Source organism: Thalassophryne amazonica, chromosome 6 (genome assembly GCF_902500255.1).
Source record: "Thalassophryne amazonica chromosome 6, fThaAma1.1, whole genome shotgun sequence".
Classification (NCBI taxonomy): Eukaryota; Metazoa; Chordata; class Actinopteri; order Batrachoidiformes; family Batrachoididae; genus Thalassophryne; species Thalassophryne amazonica.
This window is the reverse complement of record NC_047108.1, coordinates 73,184,316-73,204,856: the sequence shown is the minus strand read 5'-3', so window position 1 is coordinate 73,204,856 and position 20,541 is coordinate 73,184,316. Positions and strand designations below refer to the sequence as shown.

Sequence of the window (20,541 nt, the reverse complement as noted above, 5' to 3'; positions counted from 1 at the left end):
ATTTGTTTGGGTGTATCTTTAAAAATACTCCCACTGAAAGTACGCCTTTTCTGCACTAAAAGGTTGTGAAACTTCCTGATTTGCCGCTCCTTACTTTTTAAATGCTCAGCCATTTGGATTTTAACTATGAACTTTGTGATCTTATTATGGGCCTCTTCCCCCACTAAAGTTTCTAACATTTTGTGCAGACTATCCACATTATTTTGGAGGTCTAATATTTTAAAATGAAGCCTTCTAATTCTAAGACCCAAAATCCTACTAAGGTAACTGTGCTGGATCTTTTCTGCTGTGTGACCTGCTTCTAGTGCCTTTTGCTTCATGCATTTCCAGAGCAAGAATTTTAGCTGAGGAAGCTTCTGCGATTTGAAGCGAAAGGTCCTCATGTCAAGCAACCCAGTCCAGTCAAAGATTCAAGCTTCTCTACTATGGAAACCACATGGACAACTGAGAGCCTACACAGAAACAGCAAGGTAAATGACCACAATGCCAAGGCATACTTCAGATTTATATTTTAACACATAAGAATTTTTTATCCAGGCATGTATGGGTTCGTTAGAACTTTTAATCAGCTTGAATACAACTAACAAGGCCTCATTTATAAAAATCCATTGAGAATTATGATGACAGGAAAAAAAAAATCATCACAGTAAATGAACAGAATGGCATATTTTCCCCCACATTTCCACGCTTTACATAAAAAAAAATTTTTCTACCCAGGCATGTATGGGCTCATTAGAAAGAGCAATTAAAGGGCTTTAAAACAAGCCTACTTTTATTAAACTCTGTTAACAAATAGCGACAATAGAGCGAGAAAAGCAGCGGTTTGTCATAATTTCCCCAAATTTCTGCATTTTACATAAGTTTTTTTTTTTTCACCCACACATGCATAGGTTCATTGGAAAGAGCTTTCAACAGGCTTTAAAACAAGCCTACATTTATTAAAATCCGTTAAGAAATAGCGACGCTAGTGCAAAAAAAGCGGTCAGCTTATTATTGATGATCTGCACATCTCCACCCTTAGTAATGGCGCCTTCCTGTCCTGAGCGACGTTAATAGATTGAGGCGCGCACGTCCATTCCAGGTCTATATTCCATGTATCACAAGGCCGACAGCACACAAACATAGACATTATAAAGAGGAGTACGACGCTGCATTGGTTGCTGTGGCCCAAGGAATGCGGCCGCCATCTTGGAGCGGTCATCATAGTGATTCTATCACAAGGCACAATGGTTTGATTTTATAATCTTATTTTTAATCTTTCTAAAATAATATGTGTGAAATACCAAGTGTTCCAATACTTTTGGAGGGCACTGCATCCTAAGCTTGATGAGTGCAAAATGACTGTGGTATTATTACTGTTTTGTTTAAGAATGTTTAATTTTCACTGTTGCTCCACTTTGTTTGAATTCATAGTCATATCTTATATCATATTTATATGAAAATATTGCAATATGATAATTTGGCCATATTATTAAAAAAAAAAGAAAAATGCTTAAAAAGGTGGGAGGTCTGGGGAGCTGAAAGGCAAATAAATAAATAAAATAAATAAATAATAATAATAATAAAGTAATAAATTAAAAGTGGGGGGGGTCGCGTCATGTCCGCGACATGTACATATTCATTTAGGAAAATAATAATTGGACAACCTAAATGTACAGCCAGTTTTCTTTAAACAAGTCATGGGACGAATACATGGATACCTTCAAATTAATAAAATCCAAATATATATCCTAATATAATTTACACAGTGGCGCTGAAATGACTAAATAATCAATAGATTTCTTGATCAACATATTAATTAATAACCTCGGTTCATACTGAAATGCACAGCAACACGTTTTTGATACACAAGAAGTCCAGCTGCTGGCATCTAGCTGATTTTAAATTGAATTTATAATTATTAATACGGCTACGTATGAATAGCCACTTCCTTCCAGGTAAAATGACGTTTTAAAGGTTCACTGTACGACCTGCTCGATGAGGGAGTTGAGAGCGGCTCGTTTCTCCTCCAAAACCTCCAACTGCTCCATGAATCGAAGAACCTTCTCATCCAGTAACACACAACTTTCTTCCAGCTCTGACAAACCCATGTCGGCTTTTTTTTTTTTTGCACCCGCTATCTACGTTTTGTTTATGTTCATTTAAAATCTCTACTCCTTTAGGTTCGCCCAAGTCACTACTTCCGTTTAGCATCATGTGACGCCACACGTGACGTAGGTGTCACTCGTTAAAAAGATGCAACAACCGAAAATAATCAAAATGTGCAGCATGTTATTCAGCTACAAAATCTTATTTAAAAGAGTTAATTTAAAAATATATGTATGTATATATATATCTTTATGGCTTTGCTCTGTGCAAAAGGCTAACAGAGCTCGAGCACCGCTACGTTTCCGCCATCTAGCGGTGGGTGCATGGAAAAGCACCATTTCGTCTGTCCTGGTGGGCTCTATCGCAGTTTTAAAGAAGTCTTTGGAACGTATAGATCTGCATTGATTTTATAGCTGAACAGAAACTACACGATTTCTACTTAATTAAAAAAAATAAATAAAAATATAAAACAGTGATTCCCATACCGGGAGTCGAACCCGGGCCGCCTGGGTGAAAACCAGGAATCCTAACCGCTAGACCATATGGGACACGTTGCAAGCTAATGAAATAAGTTCTTACATAGACTGCATAATTCAGTCAGTATTCACTGCAATACAACATATATGGGTATTGTTATCAGTAAAACAAGGTTTGAAACACAAGCGTTATTTAGCGATGTTTTGAGTTTGCATTTGTCTGATTATCGCTCTCTGCTTCCTTTACCGTGTTACCTGCAGACACTTCATACAGCAACGTTACTTTCGAGTTTGATCAGGTGAATCAAGAGTTCATCCTCATTCGTTGCTCTTTTTCGTTTGGTGAGTTTCACTATCATAGTAATCATCATTATTATTTACCCATATTGGCCTTTCTTCATTGGCTTCCTGTTAATTCTAGAATAGAATTTAAAATTCTTCTTCTTACTTATAAGGTTTTGAATAATCAGGTCCCATCTTATCTTAGGGACCTCGTAGTACCATATCACCCCAATAGAGCTCTTCGCTCTCAGACTGCAGGCTTACTTGTAGTTCCTAGGGTTTGTAAGAGTAGAATGGGAGGCAGAGCCTTCAGCTTTCAGGCTCCTCTCCTGTGGAACCAGCTCCCAATTCAGATCAGGGAGACAGACACCCTCTCTACTTTTAAGATTAGGCTTAAAACTTTCCTTTTTGCTAAAGCTTATAGTTAGGGCTGGATCAGGTGACCCTGAACCATCCCTTAGTTATGCTGCTATAGACTTAGACTGCTGGGGGGTTCCCATGATGCACTGAGTGTTTCTTTCTCTTTTTGCTCTGTATGCACCACTCTGCATTTAATCATTAGTGATCGATCTCTGCTCCCCTCCACAGCATGTCTTTTTCCTGGTTCTCTCCCTCAGCCCCAACCAGTCCCAGCAGAAGACTGCCCCTCCCGAGCCTGGTTCTGCTGGAGGTTTCTTCCTGTTAAAAGGGAGTTTTTCCTTCCCACTGTAGCCAAGTGCTTGCTCACAGGGGGTCGTTTTGACCATTGGGGTTTTTACGTAATTATTGTATGGCCTTGCCTTACAATATAAAGCGCCTTGGGGCAACTGTTTGTTGTGATTTGGCGCTATATAAATAAAATTAATTAATTAATTGAAAAAAAAAATATTTTTATACTGTTGTCTGCACAAGCTAACTCAAACGTTCTCATTTACATTATCGCCGATTCAACCCTACAATATTATCACCGCATGGAACCACTGTATTTAAAGATTCTGACGATATTGAAGCACACCTCCCGGTAGCTCGCCGTGATCGTATAGTGGTAGTACTCTGCGTTGTGGCCGCAGCAACCCCGGTTCGAATCCGGGTCACGGCAGGGAATGAACTCCCTGACACGGCTTGGGAGCAAACTTTTTTTTTTCTATTATAAAACGTTTTTGATTGTACACGTTAACATTTAATTCGCAATCGCAGATTTTGCGCACTTTTACCGCCCATGTAACATTTACACCCGTAAAGCGTAATGCGGCTGTTTGGTTTTCTGCAGCCAGAACAAATGAAAGATTTGAGGTAAAACACCGAAAAATGATTTTGGTTGTTTGACAGATGGCTCCTGCAAAATATATTAAACCATATACTACTTTTGACCGAGTGGATGAGGAAAAAGCAAGGTTGACTCGTATTTGACGGCTGATTTATGATTGGTCGTTGAATCCGAGAATGACGGTGTTCCGAGACAAGGCAGCCAATCAACGAGCCCAAAGCGCTCACGCTCCATGCATTCTGTTACCGGATTGGTCGCTGAAGTCAGAACTGTGACCGCCCATCTAATGAAAGTTCCGCGTTTATCTCTGACTACAGGTTTTATTCTACACTCTTTACACCGGTAAGTACCAGATATAGTAGGAGACGTGCAATATTGTGCAGGAACAGATAACTATTATAAGTAATTAATGTTGTATAGGTTTGATTCAGATTAATTGAATTTGCAGACGTTGACAATTTACACAATTTCTCTGGTTTGTATAAATATAATAGAATGTTTGATATCAAACCGAATGTTGGAGTTTGATACTGTTGGTTGGACAAAATAAGACATTTGAAGACTTTACTTCGGTCTTTGGAAAATTGAAATTTTATGTAACTTTACATAGTTTTGGTTATATTTAATAGACTAATCTATAAATACATTTTATAGACTAGCTGATCACTAAAAATAATGGGTAAATGAATTGAGAGATGAAATAATTGTAAGTTGTTGCTCTTGTGGCCTAATGCCACATTCACATTACTACCTGAAGTGACATGAATCTTTTTTCCCCCTTTCTGTTGTGGACAGTTTACAGTGGCCTGTATTTGATTTAAGTTCTTTGCACATCTTTACATTTCCCATGAGCCTTTGCACTATATACAGCTTTATGGATACTGAAGCTCAGCTAAATGTTTCACAATATTTCAATGAATTCACTGTTATTGATAAGGTCGGACATTAGTTTTGTGAAGTCATCCCCTTCTCAAATACAGTCAGATATGAAGATAATTTGAGCAAATAACAAACAACCTATTAGCATATCATACTGCCGACATTCAGTGTTAAACTTTGACTTAATATTTCGTGTTTAACATAGAGAGGATTGGCTACAGTATTCTGGCAGAGCAAGTCAAACCATGGATTACTGCCCCATCCAGAAAATGAATTTGGAGTCACAGACAGAGGACTCAGAAGCTTTTTAGGTGTTTAAGGCTACAGAATACTAAGTGTAACACTAAACCATTTAAGTTATTTGCAAGGTTGCTGGACAGCTGAGACCTCAGGTTTGGGAATGAAGTCTATTCATCCTAAATGCAAGATGACTGGCCAACAGCGTAGATGAATTTACCCCCTCCCCCTCCCCAACACACACAAAATCTGATTTTGGTGTGTTTAAAGTTTACCAAAAAAAAAAAAAAAAGTGGAATGCGAGGAGTGGCAAAAATTAGGTTCAGTGTACTTCAGATGATAATGTGAACACAGCCAGAAGCAAATGATTCAAATCTGACACAAACACACACAGATATAGGCAATGACACAAAACAGTATGAAAATTAGTGTATGGGGGGGAGAAATGACAAAATCAGGTTCAAGTCATTTCATATACAACCCCTGGCAAAAAGTATGGAATCACCGGCCGGAGGATGTTTCATTCAGTTGTTAATTTTGTAGAAAAAAAGCAGATCACAGACATGACACAAAACTAAAGTCATTTCAAATGGCAACTTTGTGGCTTTAAGAAACACTATAAGAAATCAGAAAAAAAGATATGTGGCAGTCAGTAACGGTTACTTTTTTAGACCAAGCAGAGGAAAAAAATATGGACTCACTCAATTCTGAGGGAATTACATTATGGAATCACCCTGTAATTTTTCATCCCCAAACTAACACCTGCATCAAATCACATCTGCTTGTTAATCTGCATCTATAAAGGAGTGATCACACCTTGGAGAGCTGTTGCACCAAGTGGACTGACATGAATCATGGCTCCAACACGAGAGATGGTCAGTTGAAACAAAGGAGAGGATTATCAAACTCTTAAAAGAGGTAAATCATCACGCAATGTTGCAAAAGATGTTGGTTGTTCACAGTCAGCTGTGTCTAAACTGGACCAAATACAAACAACATGGGAAGGTTGTTAAAGGCAAACATACTGGTAGACCAGGAAGACATCAAAGCGTCAAGACAGAAAACTTAAAGCAATATGTCTCAAAATCGAAAATGCACAACAAAAACAAATGAGGAACGAATGGGAGGAAACTGGAGTCAACGTCTGTGACCGAACTGTAAGAAACCGCCTAAAGGAAATGGGATTACTACAGAAAAAGCTAAACGAAAGCCATCATTAACACCTAAACAGAAAAAACAAGGGTTACAATGGCTAAGGAAAAGCAATTGTGGACTGTGGCTTGACTGGATGAAAGTCATATTCAGTGATGAATCTCGAATCTGCATTGGGCAAGTGATGATGCTGGAACTTTTGTTTGGTGCCGTTCCAATGAGATTTATAAAGATGACTGCCTGAAGACAACGTAAAGTTTCCACAGTCACTGATGATATGGGGCTTGCATGTCATGTAAAGGCACTGGGGAGATGGCTGTCATTACATCATCAATAAATGCACAAGTTTACGTTGATATTTTGGGACACTTTTCTGATGTTTAGGATGATGAAATCATTTTTCAAGAAGATAATGCATCTTGCCATAGAGCAAAAACTGTGAAAACATTCCTTGCAAAAAGACACATAGGGTCAATTTCATGACATAGGGTTAATGTCAAGGAGCAGATCTGATTTGATGCAGGTGTTAGTTTTGGGGATGGAAATTTACAGGGGATTCCATAATTTATGCCTCAGAATTGAGTGAGTCCATATTTTTTTTCCTCTGCTTGGTCTAAAAAAGTAACTGTTACTGACTGCCACAATTTTTTTCTTGATTTCTTATAGTGTTTCTTAAGCCAGGAAAGTTGCCATTTGAAATGACTTTAGTTTTGTGTCATGGTCTGTGATCTGCTTTTTTCTACAAATTAACAACAAAATGAACATCCTCCGAGGGCCGGTGATTCCATAATTTTTGCCAGGGGTTGTAATAACTTGAGCATAGGCCATAGTCTAAAATTTCAAAGTGCCCACCATCTTCCTTCAGACAGGTGATGGACACCACTTCAGAGCTGGAGTTCTTCACCCATACTGGCCGAGGGATCTTCACATAACCCAGCTATGTGGCCAATGATCGATCCATGTCAGAGATCCTGGTGTTTCTGTTTTCTGCTTCTGTGACACTTGTGATTGTGACCTACCTGATCACCGCTGGAAGGAGCCCACCAGGCGTCTGGGGTCATGGAGGCGTCTAGCTGTGTGCTGGTTTGCTGTGTGCGGCTTCATACATAGTGTCATCGAGGGCTGGTTCTCACTTTATTATGATATCATTCCAAGAGACCAGAGCTTCCTTTCACAACTGTGTGAGTATGCACAGACAGGTGCATGCACACACACACACACACACAGCTTTGATTCATGTTGATTTCATTCATGTTGCTTATATTCCTCTATCACAGGGAAGGAGTATTCCAAAGGAGACAGCAGATATGTTATGTGAGTTCTCATTTACAAACTACCTATGTTTGAATTTATGAAGAATTAATAGAGACAGGACTATAAGAACATGGCATGTTTTTCTTTCTATCTAGAGCAGATAACTTTACTGTGTGTGTGGAGACGGGACATCCTGGATCTGGGGCCATTCTGCTTTTGGGCTGTGTTTGCCTTCTAACCAACAAGCCATACAGATTTGTACTGCAGCTCCATAATCTCTCTAGGTTACAAACCTTTGTCTTCATTCAGTTTATATTATTGCAGTAACTGAAGCAGTCTTTCAAATTCTGTTACAAGCAACAAATTTGTTAAAAAAAAAAAAAAAATCAAGATCAAACAGACATTACTCTTGAAAAATAGCCACAATTCTAGCAGAATTCCACCTTGTGGACCAAACTGGATGACTGATGATACCTGGAAGAAGTTTTTGACTATGAAGAAATAAGTCCTATACAGGTCCTGAGGCTCATTGAATAATGATTTATGCATTTCCAGATTCTAAAACTTTCTTAATGCACAGCAAAATGACAGTTGCAAGTAATTTAAAGATAAAACATAGAACTGTAAATGCTTAATAATATATGAAGGGTAAAGAAGATACATGTAAAAATGCCACTAAGTAGAGGTGTTCAACATTATTAAGAATAGAGGTAACAAAAGAGTGCAAATAAGTCTTAGCTGCAAGAAATATAATTATAATTAAAGTGCAATGTAATAATATATGTGCAGGTTTCAGGGGCTGACAGAATATAGCACAAACACTGTAATGAACATTTCCTCATAGTACAACCCCAATTACAATGAAAGTTGGGATGTTGTGTGAAATGTAAATAAAAACAGATACAATGATTTGAAATCCTGTTCAACCTATATTCAATTGAATACACCACAAAGACAAGATATTTAATGTTCAAACTGATAAACTTTATTGTTTTTGTGCAAATATTTGCTCATTTTTGAAATGGATGCCTGCAACAGGTTTCAAAAAAAGCTGGGACAGTGGTATGTTGACCACTGTGTTACATCACCTTTCCTTCTAACGACACTCAATAAGCGTTTTGGAACTGAGGACACTAATTGCTGAAGCTTTGTAGGTGGAATTCTTTCCCATTCTTGCTTGATGTACGACTTCAGTTGTTCAACATTCCGGGGTCTCTGTTGTCGTATTTTGCACTTCATAATGCGCCACACATTTTCAATGGACGACAGGTCTGGACTGCAGGCAGGCCAGTCTGGTACCCGCACTCTTTTACTACGAAGCCACGCTGTAACACGTGCAGAATGTGGCTTGGCATTGTCTTGCTGAAATAAGCAGGGACGTCCCTGAAAAAGACGTTGCTTGGATGGCAGCATGTGTTGCTCCAAAACCTGGATGTACCTTTCAGTATTGATGGTGCCATCACAGATGTTGCCCATGCCATGGGCACGAACACACCCCCATACCATCACAGATGCTGGCTTTTGAACTTTGCGCTGGTAACAATCTGGATAGTCTTTTTCCTCTTTTGTCTGGAGGACACGACATCCATGATTTCCAAAAACAATTTGAAATGTGGACTCATCAGACACAGCACACTTTTCCACTTTGTGGTCTGTCCATTTCAAATGAGGCGTCGGGCCCAGAGAAGGCAGCGGTGTTTCTGGTTGTTGATGTATGGCTTTCGCTTTGCATGGTAGAGTTTTAACTTGCACTTGTAGATGTAGTGATGATACTGTGTTTAAGGACCTGTGGCCCACTCTTGGGCCGACTGCTGGAAATGATTAATCTTTCTTACTTCTGGATCTGTTCCTAAAATGTTTCAAATCTGCAGTGACTAAACCATTACTTAAGAAACCTAATCTTGACCCTAGCGCCTTTGGGGCAACTTGTTGTTGTGATTTGGCGCTATATAAAAAAAAATTGATTGATTGATTGATAGTGTATTGAAAAACTATCGGGCCGATGTCAAAATCTATCATTTTTTCTCTAAAATTCTAGAAAAAGTGGTGTCACGGCAGCTCGTAGACTATCTTACTGAGAATAATCTCTTTGAGCCACTGCAGTCTGCTTTTAGAAATATCATTCCACATGAGACGGCTCTCACTAAAGTGGTGAATGATCTTCTGCTTACAATAGATTCGGACACCACTACGGTTCTGTTGCTGTTAGATCTCAGTGCTGCCTTTGTACAGTGGATCATCATATTCTACTTGATAGGCTGGAAAAAATCATTTTGGGATTACTGGAGTGCCCTTGCATGGCTGACGTCATACTTGACCAGTCGTTCTCCACTGTGTTTGTACAGTAACACTACCTCTACCTTAGTGACATGAATATTGGGTTCCACAGGGGTCTGTCTTCGGCCCCCCCTGCTTTCTCCCTTTATATAGCGCCCCTTGGGCACATATTGCAGCGTTTGGGATTACCTTTCACTGCTCTGCAGAGATACTTAGTTATACATGCCGATAACTGCTGGTAATCTCGTTCACATAAAATCCTTAGAAGATTGCCTTGTAGCAGTGAGAAGTTGGATGTCTAGAACTTCCTACTTTTAAAACTCTGATAAGACTGAAATGATGGTTCTTGGTCCAGTGAGACATCGGCATCAATTTGCCAGACTTTTGACACGAAGCAGAAAGTACAACCACATTACACCCATTTTGGGCATCCCTCACTGGCTTTCTGTCCCAGTGAGGTCAGATTTTAAGGTTCTGCTACTAACCTATAAAATTATTCATGGACTGGCACCTCCCTACCTAGCTGACCTAATTAAACCTTACGTACCGGCCCGGCTTTACGTTCTCAGGGTGCAGGACTACTTTGTGTCCCTAAGGTGAATAAGAAGTCTGCGGGTCACAGAGCTTTCTCTTATCGTGCCCCTGTTTCTGTGTAATGATTCTCCTGTTCAATAAAACAGTCAGAGTCTGTGGAGATTTTCAAGTCCGGACTTAAGACGCACTTATTTTCCCATTTCATATGGCTAGCATACTGGTACAGTTTTGTTTTAACGCTTTTTAACTCTTTTAATTCATTTTATTAGTAATTGGAGGCGAGCTGCGGGCCTCAACTTTACCTAAATTCTGGGTCTTTTAGTGAAGTTTAGGGCTAGTGGCCAGCAATCACCTTAGTATTTCTCTGTTTTTCTTGTTGTTTAATGCTGGCAATTATACAGTATTTTTTGTCTTTCTAATGCCTGATTGTGTTTTTCCTCTGTTTAAGGTGCAGCTCCATCCAGAGATGGGAGTTGTATTCGTGTTGGCGAGCCTCCTGTCCTGTGTGCCAATAGCATTTCTTGTATATTCGTCCGTGAATTGTTCTGTAATTTATGTTTATAGCATAGCCCAAGCAGAGGGTCACCCCTTTGAGTCTGGTCTGCTTGAGGTTTCTTCCTCAGAGGGAGTTTTTCCTTACCACTGTTGCTCTGGGGTTGGTAAGGTTAGACCTTACCTGTGTGAAGTGTTTTGAGGCAACTCTGTTGTGATTTGGCTCTATATAAATGAAAATAAATTGAACTGACAATCGTTTCTGAAGTGTTCCTGAGCCCACGTGGTAAGATCCTTTACACAATGTCAGTTTTTAATACAGTGTCGCCTGAGGGCTCGAAGGTCATGGGCATCAGTGTTGCTTTTCGGCCTTGCCGCTTACCGTGTAGAAAGTTCTCCAGTTTCTCTGAATCTTCTGATTATATTATGGACTGTAGATGATGGAATCCCTAAATTCCTTGCAATTGAACATTGAGAAACATTGCTCTTAAACTGTTGGAATATTTTTTCATGCACTTGTTCACAAAGTGGTGATCCTCGCCCCATCTTTGCTTGTGAACAGGCTGAGACTTTGGGGATGCCCCTTTATACCCAATCATGACACACACCTGTTTCCAATTAACTTGCTCACCTGTGGAATGTTCCAAACAGGTGTTCTTTGAGAATTCATCAACTTTCCCAATATTTTGTTGCCCCTGTCCCAGCTTTTTTGAAATGTGTTTTAGGCATCCATTTCAAAATGAGCAGACATTTACACAAAAGTCTTATCAGTTTGAACATTAAATATCTTGTCTTTGTGGTGTGTTCAATTGAATATAGGTTGAAGAGGATTTGCAAATCATTGTATTCAGTTTTTATTTACATTTCACACAACGTCCCAACTTCATTGGAACTGGGGTTGTAAAAGCATTAGAACATCAGGCACGGCTTTGCACAACATGATTGCAGCATTTTTAAGTTTGGCCCTTGTGTAAGCATTTCATTCAGCCTGTCGTCATGCATTTTTGTGTAAGCCATGATATAGTGAGACTGGATCATTTTGGTTACCGTCTTCTGGTTACCAGCACTTACTTGGCTCATGGGCTATCAAAAGTTCATGCTTTCTGGGAAGTCATGCAGCTGTTACACCTAAAATCTGTCATCTGTTTCCAGGTCAGCTCTATGGGGGCGGTGCTTTATTTCTTCACAGAGCACAGAGATGGCTATATCCACAGTGAGTTTGGACACCCGTCTACTTCTGGTTCTACTTTGTCTTCATGAACACACTGTGGATCGTCACACCACTGCTGCTCATTGTGGACGCATGGAGACAACTGTCAGCAGCTCAGATTCACGCAGATGTCATCAAGACACAAAAAGCTAAAAAGAAATGAAGACAGACATGCAGAACTGACTGGTTGCACAAAAATGAATCAGGCAAAGATGCTGAGTATACAAACAAAGTTCCTAAATAAAACAATTAAGTAAACTTTAAATTGTAATTATGTCATTTGTGCCTTTTCCTAGGCATTGCAAATGCCTAGGTGCTTATACCCTGCAGAATGCAGTGACTGAACAGGTAAATGAGTCCATCCACTCAGTATTGTTAACTCAGAAACAATAAATGCTGTCATCTTGTACGTTTTCAGATTAAGAGGGTCGGTAATGATGATGTGTTTTGTGTGGTTCCCTCTGGTTCTTCATGGAGAAGGAGGAAGATATGCAGGTTAAGTGGATTGGAAACTTTAAATTGTCTATAGGTGTGTGCGCGGGGGTATATGTGTTTGTCTATATGTGGCCCTGTGACTGACTGTCGTCCTGTCCATGGTGTACCCTGCCTCATGCCCTATGACTGCTGGGCTCCAGCCCAGTGCAACCCAAGATAAGCAGTTGAAGATGAGTGTGTGTTGTGGCTATAACCAAAACGTGTGTTGTTTGAATTAGCAGCAGACACGTTATCAAATTCTATATATGGTATCTGCAAGCTAACTATGCCTGCATATCACGGTACTCTTGGCTGTGTCAAAACACATGTAGGTGCTGAGGAGTTCCTATGGGTCAATATGTTGTCAGAACACATGCATGTTTCAAAATTCAAGCTAAACCTTGCATTCAAAATTCTTCATGCTATGGCTCCTTCATATTTTTCACATCAGCTCAGCTTGGTTCAAATTTACCTTCCATCATCCTCTCTACAGTTACCTCATGTCAAAGCATGGGTTAAGTCTACCTTTGTGTACACAGAGCTAGCAAAGCTTTTAATATACAGTGAGGAAAATAAGTATTTGAACACTCTGCGATTTGCAAGTTCTCCCACTTAGAAATCATGGAGGGGTCTGAAATTTTCATTTTAGGTGCATGTCCACTGTGAGAGACATAATCTTAAAAAAAAAATAAAATCCTGAAATCACAATGTATGATTTTTTTTTTTTATATATAATTTATTTGTATGTTACTGCTGCAAATAAGTATTTGACACCTACCAACCAGCAAGAATTCTGGCTCACACAGACCTGTTAATTTTTCTTTAAGAAGCCTTCTTATTCTGCACTCTTTACCTGTATTAATTGCACCTGTTTAAACTTGTTACCTGTATAAAAGACACCTGTTCACACAATCAATCACACTCCAACCTGTCCACCATAGCCAAGACCAAAGAGCTGTCTAAGGACACCAGGGACAAAACTGTAGACCTGCACAAGGCTGGGATGGACTACAGGACAACAGGCAAGCAGCTTGGTAGAAGACAACAACTGATGATTATTTATTAGAAAGTGGAAGAAACACAAGATGACTGTCAATCTCCCTTGGTCTGAGATTCCATGCAAGATCTCACTTTGTGGGGTAAGGATGATTCTGAGAAAGCTCAGAACTACACAGGAGGACCTGGTCAATGACCTGAAGAGAGCTGGGACCACAGTCACAAAGATTACATTAGTAACACATGATGCTGTCATGGTTTAAAATCCTGCAGGATAGCAAGGTCCCCCTGCTCAAGCCAGCACATGTCCAGGCCTGTTTGAAGTTCACCAGTGACCATCTGGATGATCCAGAGGAGGCATGGGAGAAGGTCATGTGGTCAGATGAGACCAAAATAGAGCTTTTTGGAATCAACTCCACTTACCATGTTTAGAGGATGAGAACAACCCCAAGAAAATCATCCCAACCATGAGGCATGGGGGTGGAAACATCATACTCTGGGGGTGCTCTTCTGCAAAGGGGACAGGACAACTGCACCGTATTGAAGGGAGGATGGATGGGGTCATGTACTGCAAGATTTTGGCAAACAACCTCCTTCCCTCAGTAACAGCATTGAAGATGGGTCATGACTGGGTCTTGCAGCATGACAATGACACCAAACACGCAGCCAGGGCAACTAAGGAGGGGCTCCGTAAGAAGCATTTCAAGGTCCTGGAGTGACCTGGCCAGTGTCCAGACCTGAACTCAATAGAAAATCTTTGGAGGGAGCTGAAACTACAAACCTGAAAGATCTAGAGATGATCTGTATGGAGGAGTGGACCAAAATCCCTGCTGCAGTGTGTGCAAACCTGGTGAAAAACTACAGGAAACGTTTGACCTCTGTAACTGCAAACAAAGGCTACTGTACCAAATATTAAAATTGATTTTCACAGGTGTTCAAATACTTATTTGCAGCAGTAACATACAAATAAATTATTTTAAAAAATCATACATTGTGATTTCCGGATTTTTTTTTTTTTTTTTAGATTATGTCTCTCACAGTGGACATGCACCTAAGATAAAAATTTCAGACCCCTCCATGATTTCTAAGTGGGAGAACTTGCAAAATCACAGGGTGTTCAAATACTTATTTTCCTCACTCTAACTTAACATTAGCTGTCAGGTCTTGTAGCATTCTAGTTAGTTTTAAGTCTGTGGTTAAGTATCACCTATATAACGAATTTTTACAACAAGAAGTGTTTTGATGTACTTTTAATCCTTTTTCCCGGATTAGTTATTTTTATCCAGTTATTCTGGAAATGTTTAAGATATCTGTGACTTCTGCACATATTTTATCTCTGGTATTTCTTTCTTGTACTTTATTATCTTTACTTTACTAAGGATCGCATTGAAAATACGCGTCTTTTTGCTGTCATGTTGTCCGTACGCTTTGTTTGTATGATTGTTGGTCGAAACAAAACAAAAACGTTAAGTATTGCAGGCTGCAGGCAAGTTAAGTATTGCTATGTGTTTGCTTTTTTATTCGTTTTCAGTTTCTAATAATTTGCAATAATTTTTTGATGCAGTTTTTTTGAAGGGTTTTATTCATATATTTATTTATTTGTAAGCGATTGTTTTAAGGTGAAAACCTTAAACACTCGCAACGAAACTGCAGAAGTGTTATGGGCTGTATCGGCCACCGTAAATTTCATTTTCAGAATACAACGAAATTTTATAAAAATTACAAACTACAACTGCATCGCAGCGAAACATTAGCGAGGGAAAATGCTTTCTAGGGGTTAGGGATTCGACTCCCTTATGTAAAATAGGTGATCTTACTATCACCTCCCGGTAGCTGGCCGTGATCGTATAGTGGTTAGTACTCTGCGTTGTGGCCGCAGCAACCCCGGTTCGAATCCGGGTCACGGCAGGGATTCAAGTCCCTGACATGGCTTGGGATTTTTTTTATTTTGTGCCTACACTGTAGTGTAGAAGTGCGTTGGACGTGATTTGAACACGAACACTGAGCTTCGATACAACCACCAACTTTTATAAACCTGAATATAACCAGTGAGATCGGCCTAATCTTCATCAGGCGTTTATTATTTAACTTAAAAAACGTGTATATACAACCCTTGTCCTTTATACTATCAGAGCGATTTGTTCCCTCATTGCAACGCCGAAATAGCTCAGTTGGGAGAGCGTTAGACTGAAGATCTAAAGGTCCCTGGTTCGATCCCGGGTTTCGGCATTTTGTAACTGGTTCCGGAAACATTTTCAAACAGTTGCAAAAGTAAAGCGCAACATTTAGTCGTAATCTTTTTTTTTTTTTTTTTAAGTCCACATTTTGCTCTAATTCTGTCTTTTAGGTTTGCTGCCTAAAAAAATATGCGCTTCAGGCCTTCTTATATCTACTAATAGATTTAATTTCTTCCACTCTTCGTCCACCATGTCCAGGTTTAGAAATTTGTGTGTACAGAAATATAAGTACAACTGTTACTCAAAAGTTATTGAGTACAACTGTTCAATTGGTTGTTAAGGCAAACAGCTAATCAGCCAATCACATGGCAGCAACTCAATGTATTTAGACATCCAGACATGATGAAGATGACTTGTTGAAGTTCAAACTGAGCATCGGAATGGGGAAGAAAGGAGATTTAAGTGACTTTGAACAGGGCGTGACTGTTGGTGGCAGAAGTATTTCAGAAACTGATGATCAACGCAATACCGCTTTCCATTCGTCTTCCCTTATTATTGTCCATCTTCATATAGCTCAACTGAAATCAATTCAATCCCCAATGTGTTTAGCGCCATCTGCCTAATGCTGGGCCTCTAAACATTAATGGATGAGTCAACAATAAGTGATAAGATGATCAAGATTTATCTATCATCTGATAAATGCCAGACATGGCTGAAACCACCACAGGATAAAAAAAAAAAAAAAGATTCCTTCACCAATAAGACATAACCAGTTAAGTTTCTTTATAACAGACTATAAATGTAAGTCGGTTGGGTTAAGATCATCTGTATAAACAAACAACACTGTCCACAAAAAAAAACAAACTAACTGAGCTCCCCCATTTCCCCCATGTGATGCTTGCAGTCACATGCACGCACCCTCCAAAAACATGAAAGTGATTGCATTTTTTTTTGTCTGTTTTTTTTTTTTGGTGGTGGTGATGGAGCGTGCTTGGGATAAAAAAAACAAAAAAACAAAAACCCACAAACACTTAAAGCCATATGTAACCTTGTCTCCTCTGGGTTAATAAAAATACTGTTAAAACTATCTTTTTAATTTGTTTTGACTGTCCTGTAAGAGGGCAGCGTGGTTGCCTCACAGCAAGGTCATGGGACCCTGCCGGGTGCTCCGGCTTCCTCCCACATCCAAAGACATGCAGGTTCAGTGAATTGTTTGTCTATATGTGGCCCTGCGACAGACTGACATCCTGCCCAGGGTGGAACCCACCTCACACCCTTTGGCTGTTGGGATAAGCTCCAGTCACCACCCCATGACTCTTGAGCCCCGTTTACACATAGACAGTTTTGTCGGCGGGTAGTACGTAGACCGAAGTTCGCGGTAGTTCTGGCTGTTTTCGCGGTGGAAAGGGGCGGAGCGTTTCGCCGGCGTTTTGACTGCCATACTAGCCACAAATACGCAGATAAAACGGCGTTAAATCCGCCGAATAAAGCGCTGTTTTGACGCCGTAGCATCCGGCACACGTCAGGCAACGGGGGTTAATACCCAGTTCTATCCTTTACAATCGCAGGTTAAGACGCGCGTGAGAACTGCGGTGTTCTGCTGCCGCCGATAATGCCCTGTGTACCGCTGGATTTATCCAGGCAAATCCTGCGTTACTCCAGGAACTTCTGCATATAGGCACCGCCCCCAGAGTATAATAGGCTGAAGCAGCAGGCATACATGCCTCTGTCACTGCAGGGGGAGGGAAATCATACTCAGCCTTTTCTTCTCCTTCCCTTTCCCCCTCCTCAACGTGTTGCTCCGTCTACACCACAGGGCTACCCTCTGCTTCTGATCCAGACCTCTTGGTAAGTCCTTGCCGCTGCCAATTTTCTTTTAGGAAGCATACTGGAGCTTCTCTGCAAAAATATCTGGAGCTGGCCGCGAGTGAGAGGCCTGCATGCAGCGCGCTAGCATTTTTATATTGACCGCCGCCTATCGGCCGTTTGGAATGCCGTTAACCGGGAGATGGCGTTTAGAATGGCGTACTGTCCGCTAGTGCCGCCGTTTTGTCTGCCTCTGTCGCCGGTTAAAACGCCCTTGAGGACGCCGATGTGGGCTCTATCGCCGTTTTACACGCCGTTGATTAGGGAAACTGCGGCACTACAGGAAGGGGCAGGATGAAATGGCGATTAAAAAATATCAAACGCCGTTGTTCGCGTTGTCTCCGTCGTTACGCGAATTCTCCGGGACTGCTCCTGGAATTATTCGACATGTTGAATCATTTTTTTGACGATTCCCGGGGCTTAAAGCCCCGTTTACACATAGACGGTGAGAGCGGTAAGCGTCCCGGAAGAGTTTTTGGCCGTCTTAAGGATCACACGCCGTTGTTAACGCCGGCACTAGGGGGCGTGGCTTAGTTCCGGCTTTATCGGGAATCGTCGAAAAAATGATTCAACATGTCGAATAATTCCGGGAGCGGTCCCGGAGAATTCGTGTAACGACGGAGACAACGCGAACAACGGCGTTTGATATTTTTTAATCGCCATTTTATCCTGCCCCTTCCTGTAGTGCCGCAGTTTACACAGCCGTAATTGGCGGCCGGCGTTGTATCCCTAATCAACGGCGTGTAAAACGGCGATAGAGCCCACATCGGTGTCCTCAAGGGCATTTTAACCAGCGACAGAGGCAGACAAAACGGCGGCACTAGCGGACAGTACGCCGTTCTAAACGCCACCTCCCGGTTAACGGCGTTCCAAACGGCTGATAGGCGGCAGTCAATATAAAAACGCTAGCGCGCTGCATGCAGGCCTCTCACTCGTGGCCAGCTCCAGATATTTTTGCAGAGAAGCTCCAGTATGCCTTCTAAAATAAAATAGGCAGCGGCAAGGACTTACCAAGAGGTCTGGTTCAGAAGCAGAGGGTAGCCCTATGGTGGAGATGGAGCAACACGTTGAGGAGGGGGAAAAGGAAGGAGAAGAAAAGGCTGAGTATGATCTCCCTCTCCCTGCAGTGACAGAGGCATGTATTCCTGCTGCTTTAGCCTATAATATTCTGGGGCGGTGCCTATATGCAAAAGTTCCGGGAGTAACGCAGGATTTGCCTGGATAAATCCAGCGGTACACAGGGTATTATCGGCGGCAGCAGAACACTGCCGTTCTCACGCGCGTCTTAACCTGCAATTGTAAAGGATAGAACTGGGTATTAACCCCCGTTGCCTGACGTGTGCCGGATGCTACAACGTCAAAACGGCGCTTTATTCGGCGGATTTAGCGGCGTTTTATCCGTGTATTTGCGGCTAGTACGGTGGACAAAACACCGGCGAAATGCTCCGCCCCTTTCCACCGCGAAAACAGCCGGAACTACCGCGAACTTTGGTCTACGTACTACCCGCCGACAAAACCGTCTATGTGTAAATGGAGCTTTAATTGGAGTAAGTGGTTGAAGATATGAGTGTCCAGTAAGAGAATGTGTGTGTGTGTTTTACATCATGGGCATTTCTTTAATACTAATTTTGACCAAACCTTATGCACCCGTGATCTTTGCTTCCAGCCCAAGATGTGTTCTAACCCTCGGATGAGAGCCAGGGTTCGAGCCCATATTCGTATTCAGCACTTTCAGGAGACGTGTTTCATGATTTGGTGCTCTGTAAATTAAGTGAATTCATTTCAGAAGAGATGCTGCTCAAAGATTATCTTCTTATAGACCTTTCTCTCAATAACTGGAAATACGCAATCATCATGGAAACAAGCGTTTCTGTCAAGTGTCAACACAACAGAGAAACATACCCAGCGTTAGAAAATGGAGAGTGTACACAACTTCATTGACGAATTTACCAACATTTTCTTGCGCCGATATTGCGAGATTGGTGGAGGAAAACTCCGTCACCAAAAAGAAAAAGATGAACAGAGGGTACAAATTTTTCAACGAGGGATTCGTCCATAAGTATCAAGTTAAGTAGAGAGTGAGCACCGGCTGTTACTGACCTGCTAACTAGAACATCAAATCATTAACGTATTTCAGACATTGTGTATGTACGCCACAGACAGGGGATATAGATTACCTTTGTAAATTATCATTGTCTACTTTTTATGTAGCATTATGATATCAATTTGTTCTGTCTATAGTTGTCCAAGTGAACGTCATGTGTGTAACGACAATAATGTTAGCCGAATGCTATCATAATCCGTTAGCCTAACATTTTTCTCTGGTAATGTCTGTGTTTATGTACTTGTTTGCATTTCATAGCATCAAATATAGTAGATGGGCAGGTGTTTGTGAGGGCTAGATGTTATCCTTCATCCCGCCAGATAGCTTGAATCCATTTCCGAGGAACTTCACAATCAAGAGGGAAATGACCGGTATGGCTGCTTTTGCGCATTACAAGAACAGCCCAGTACGCTACAAGAACTCTTGCTCGTTGCTTGCGCCATTTGTTTTAACACAACTGTCGCTAGAGTGTTCCTTACTGTCGCTACGCAACTATTTGTTTACTTAAAAAAGGTTTCCACAACGATTGCATATTTTCGGTCAAATATACAGAAGTTGGGTGAAAGGTCAATTCAAAAGTATAATTATATGCTGGTGATATTGGTGCTGTGCTTTACAATTATGCCTCACATTCCTTAGTGATTTTCCAGTCTGGTTGGGTTTTGAACTGAGGATCCTCTGGTCTGAAGCCCAGTGCTTAACTACGAGACCATCACTTCAACATACACACAGTCTATGGCTTTAACCTTTGGATGGAAACTTTTGCATGTAAAATAATATTGCAAAAGACTATAATC

General features: G+C 40.9%; 1 protein-coding gene, 4 non-coding genes and 1 pseudogene across 5 annotated transcripts in view; 4 read left to right on the top strand and 2 right to left on the bottom strand.

Annotated features, from left to right (window-relative positions):
• Window positions 1-2,224, bottom strand: part of ccdc115 (coiled-coil domain containing 115) — a 38,305-nt gene extending 36,081 nt beyond the window's left edge. The window contains 1 exon segment of the mRNA XM_034171490.1: window positions 1,963-2,224. Coding sequence (XP_034027381.1) covers window positions 1,963-2,090 — 128 coding nt within the window. The 5' untranslated portion in view covers window positions 2,091-2,224.
• Window positions 2,225-2,564: 340 nt separating this feature from the next.
• trnae-uuc lies at window positions 2,565-2,636 on the bottom strand. The gene has a single exon. It is a non-coding gene; the product is annotated as a tRNA-Glu (tRNA).
• Window positions 2,637-3,853: 1,217 nt separating this feature from the next.
• trnah-gug lies at window positions 3,854-3,924 on the top strand. The gene has a single exon. It is a non-coding gene; the product is annotated as a tRNA-His (tRNA).
• Window positions 3,925-4,268: 344 nt separating this feature from the next.
• LOC117511468 lies at window positions 4,269-12,313 on the top strand (annotated as a pseudogene).
• Window positions 12,314-15,433: 3,120 nt separating this feature from the next.
• trnah-gug lies at window positions 15,434-15,505 on the top strand. Its single transcript has one exon. It is a non-coding gene; the product is annotated as a tRNA-His (tRNA).
• Window positions 15,506-15,753: 248 nt separating this feature from the next.
• On the top strand, window positions 15,754-15,826 carry trnaf-gaa. Its single transcript has one exon. It is a non-coding gene; the product is annotated as a tRNA-Phe (tRNA).
• The last annotated feature ends 4,715 nt before the right edge of the window (window positions 15,827-20,541 follow it).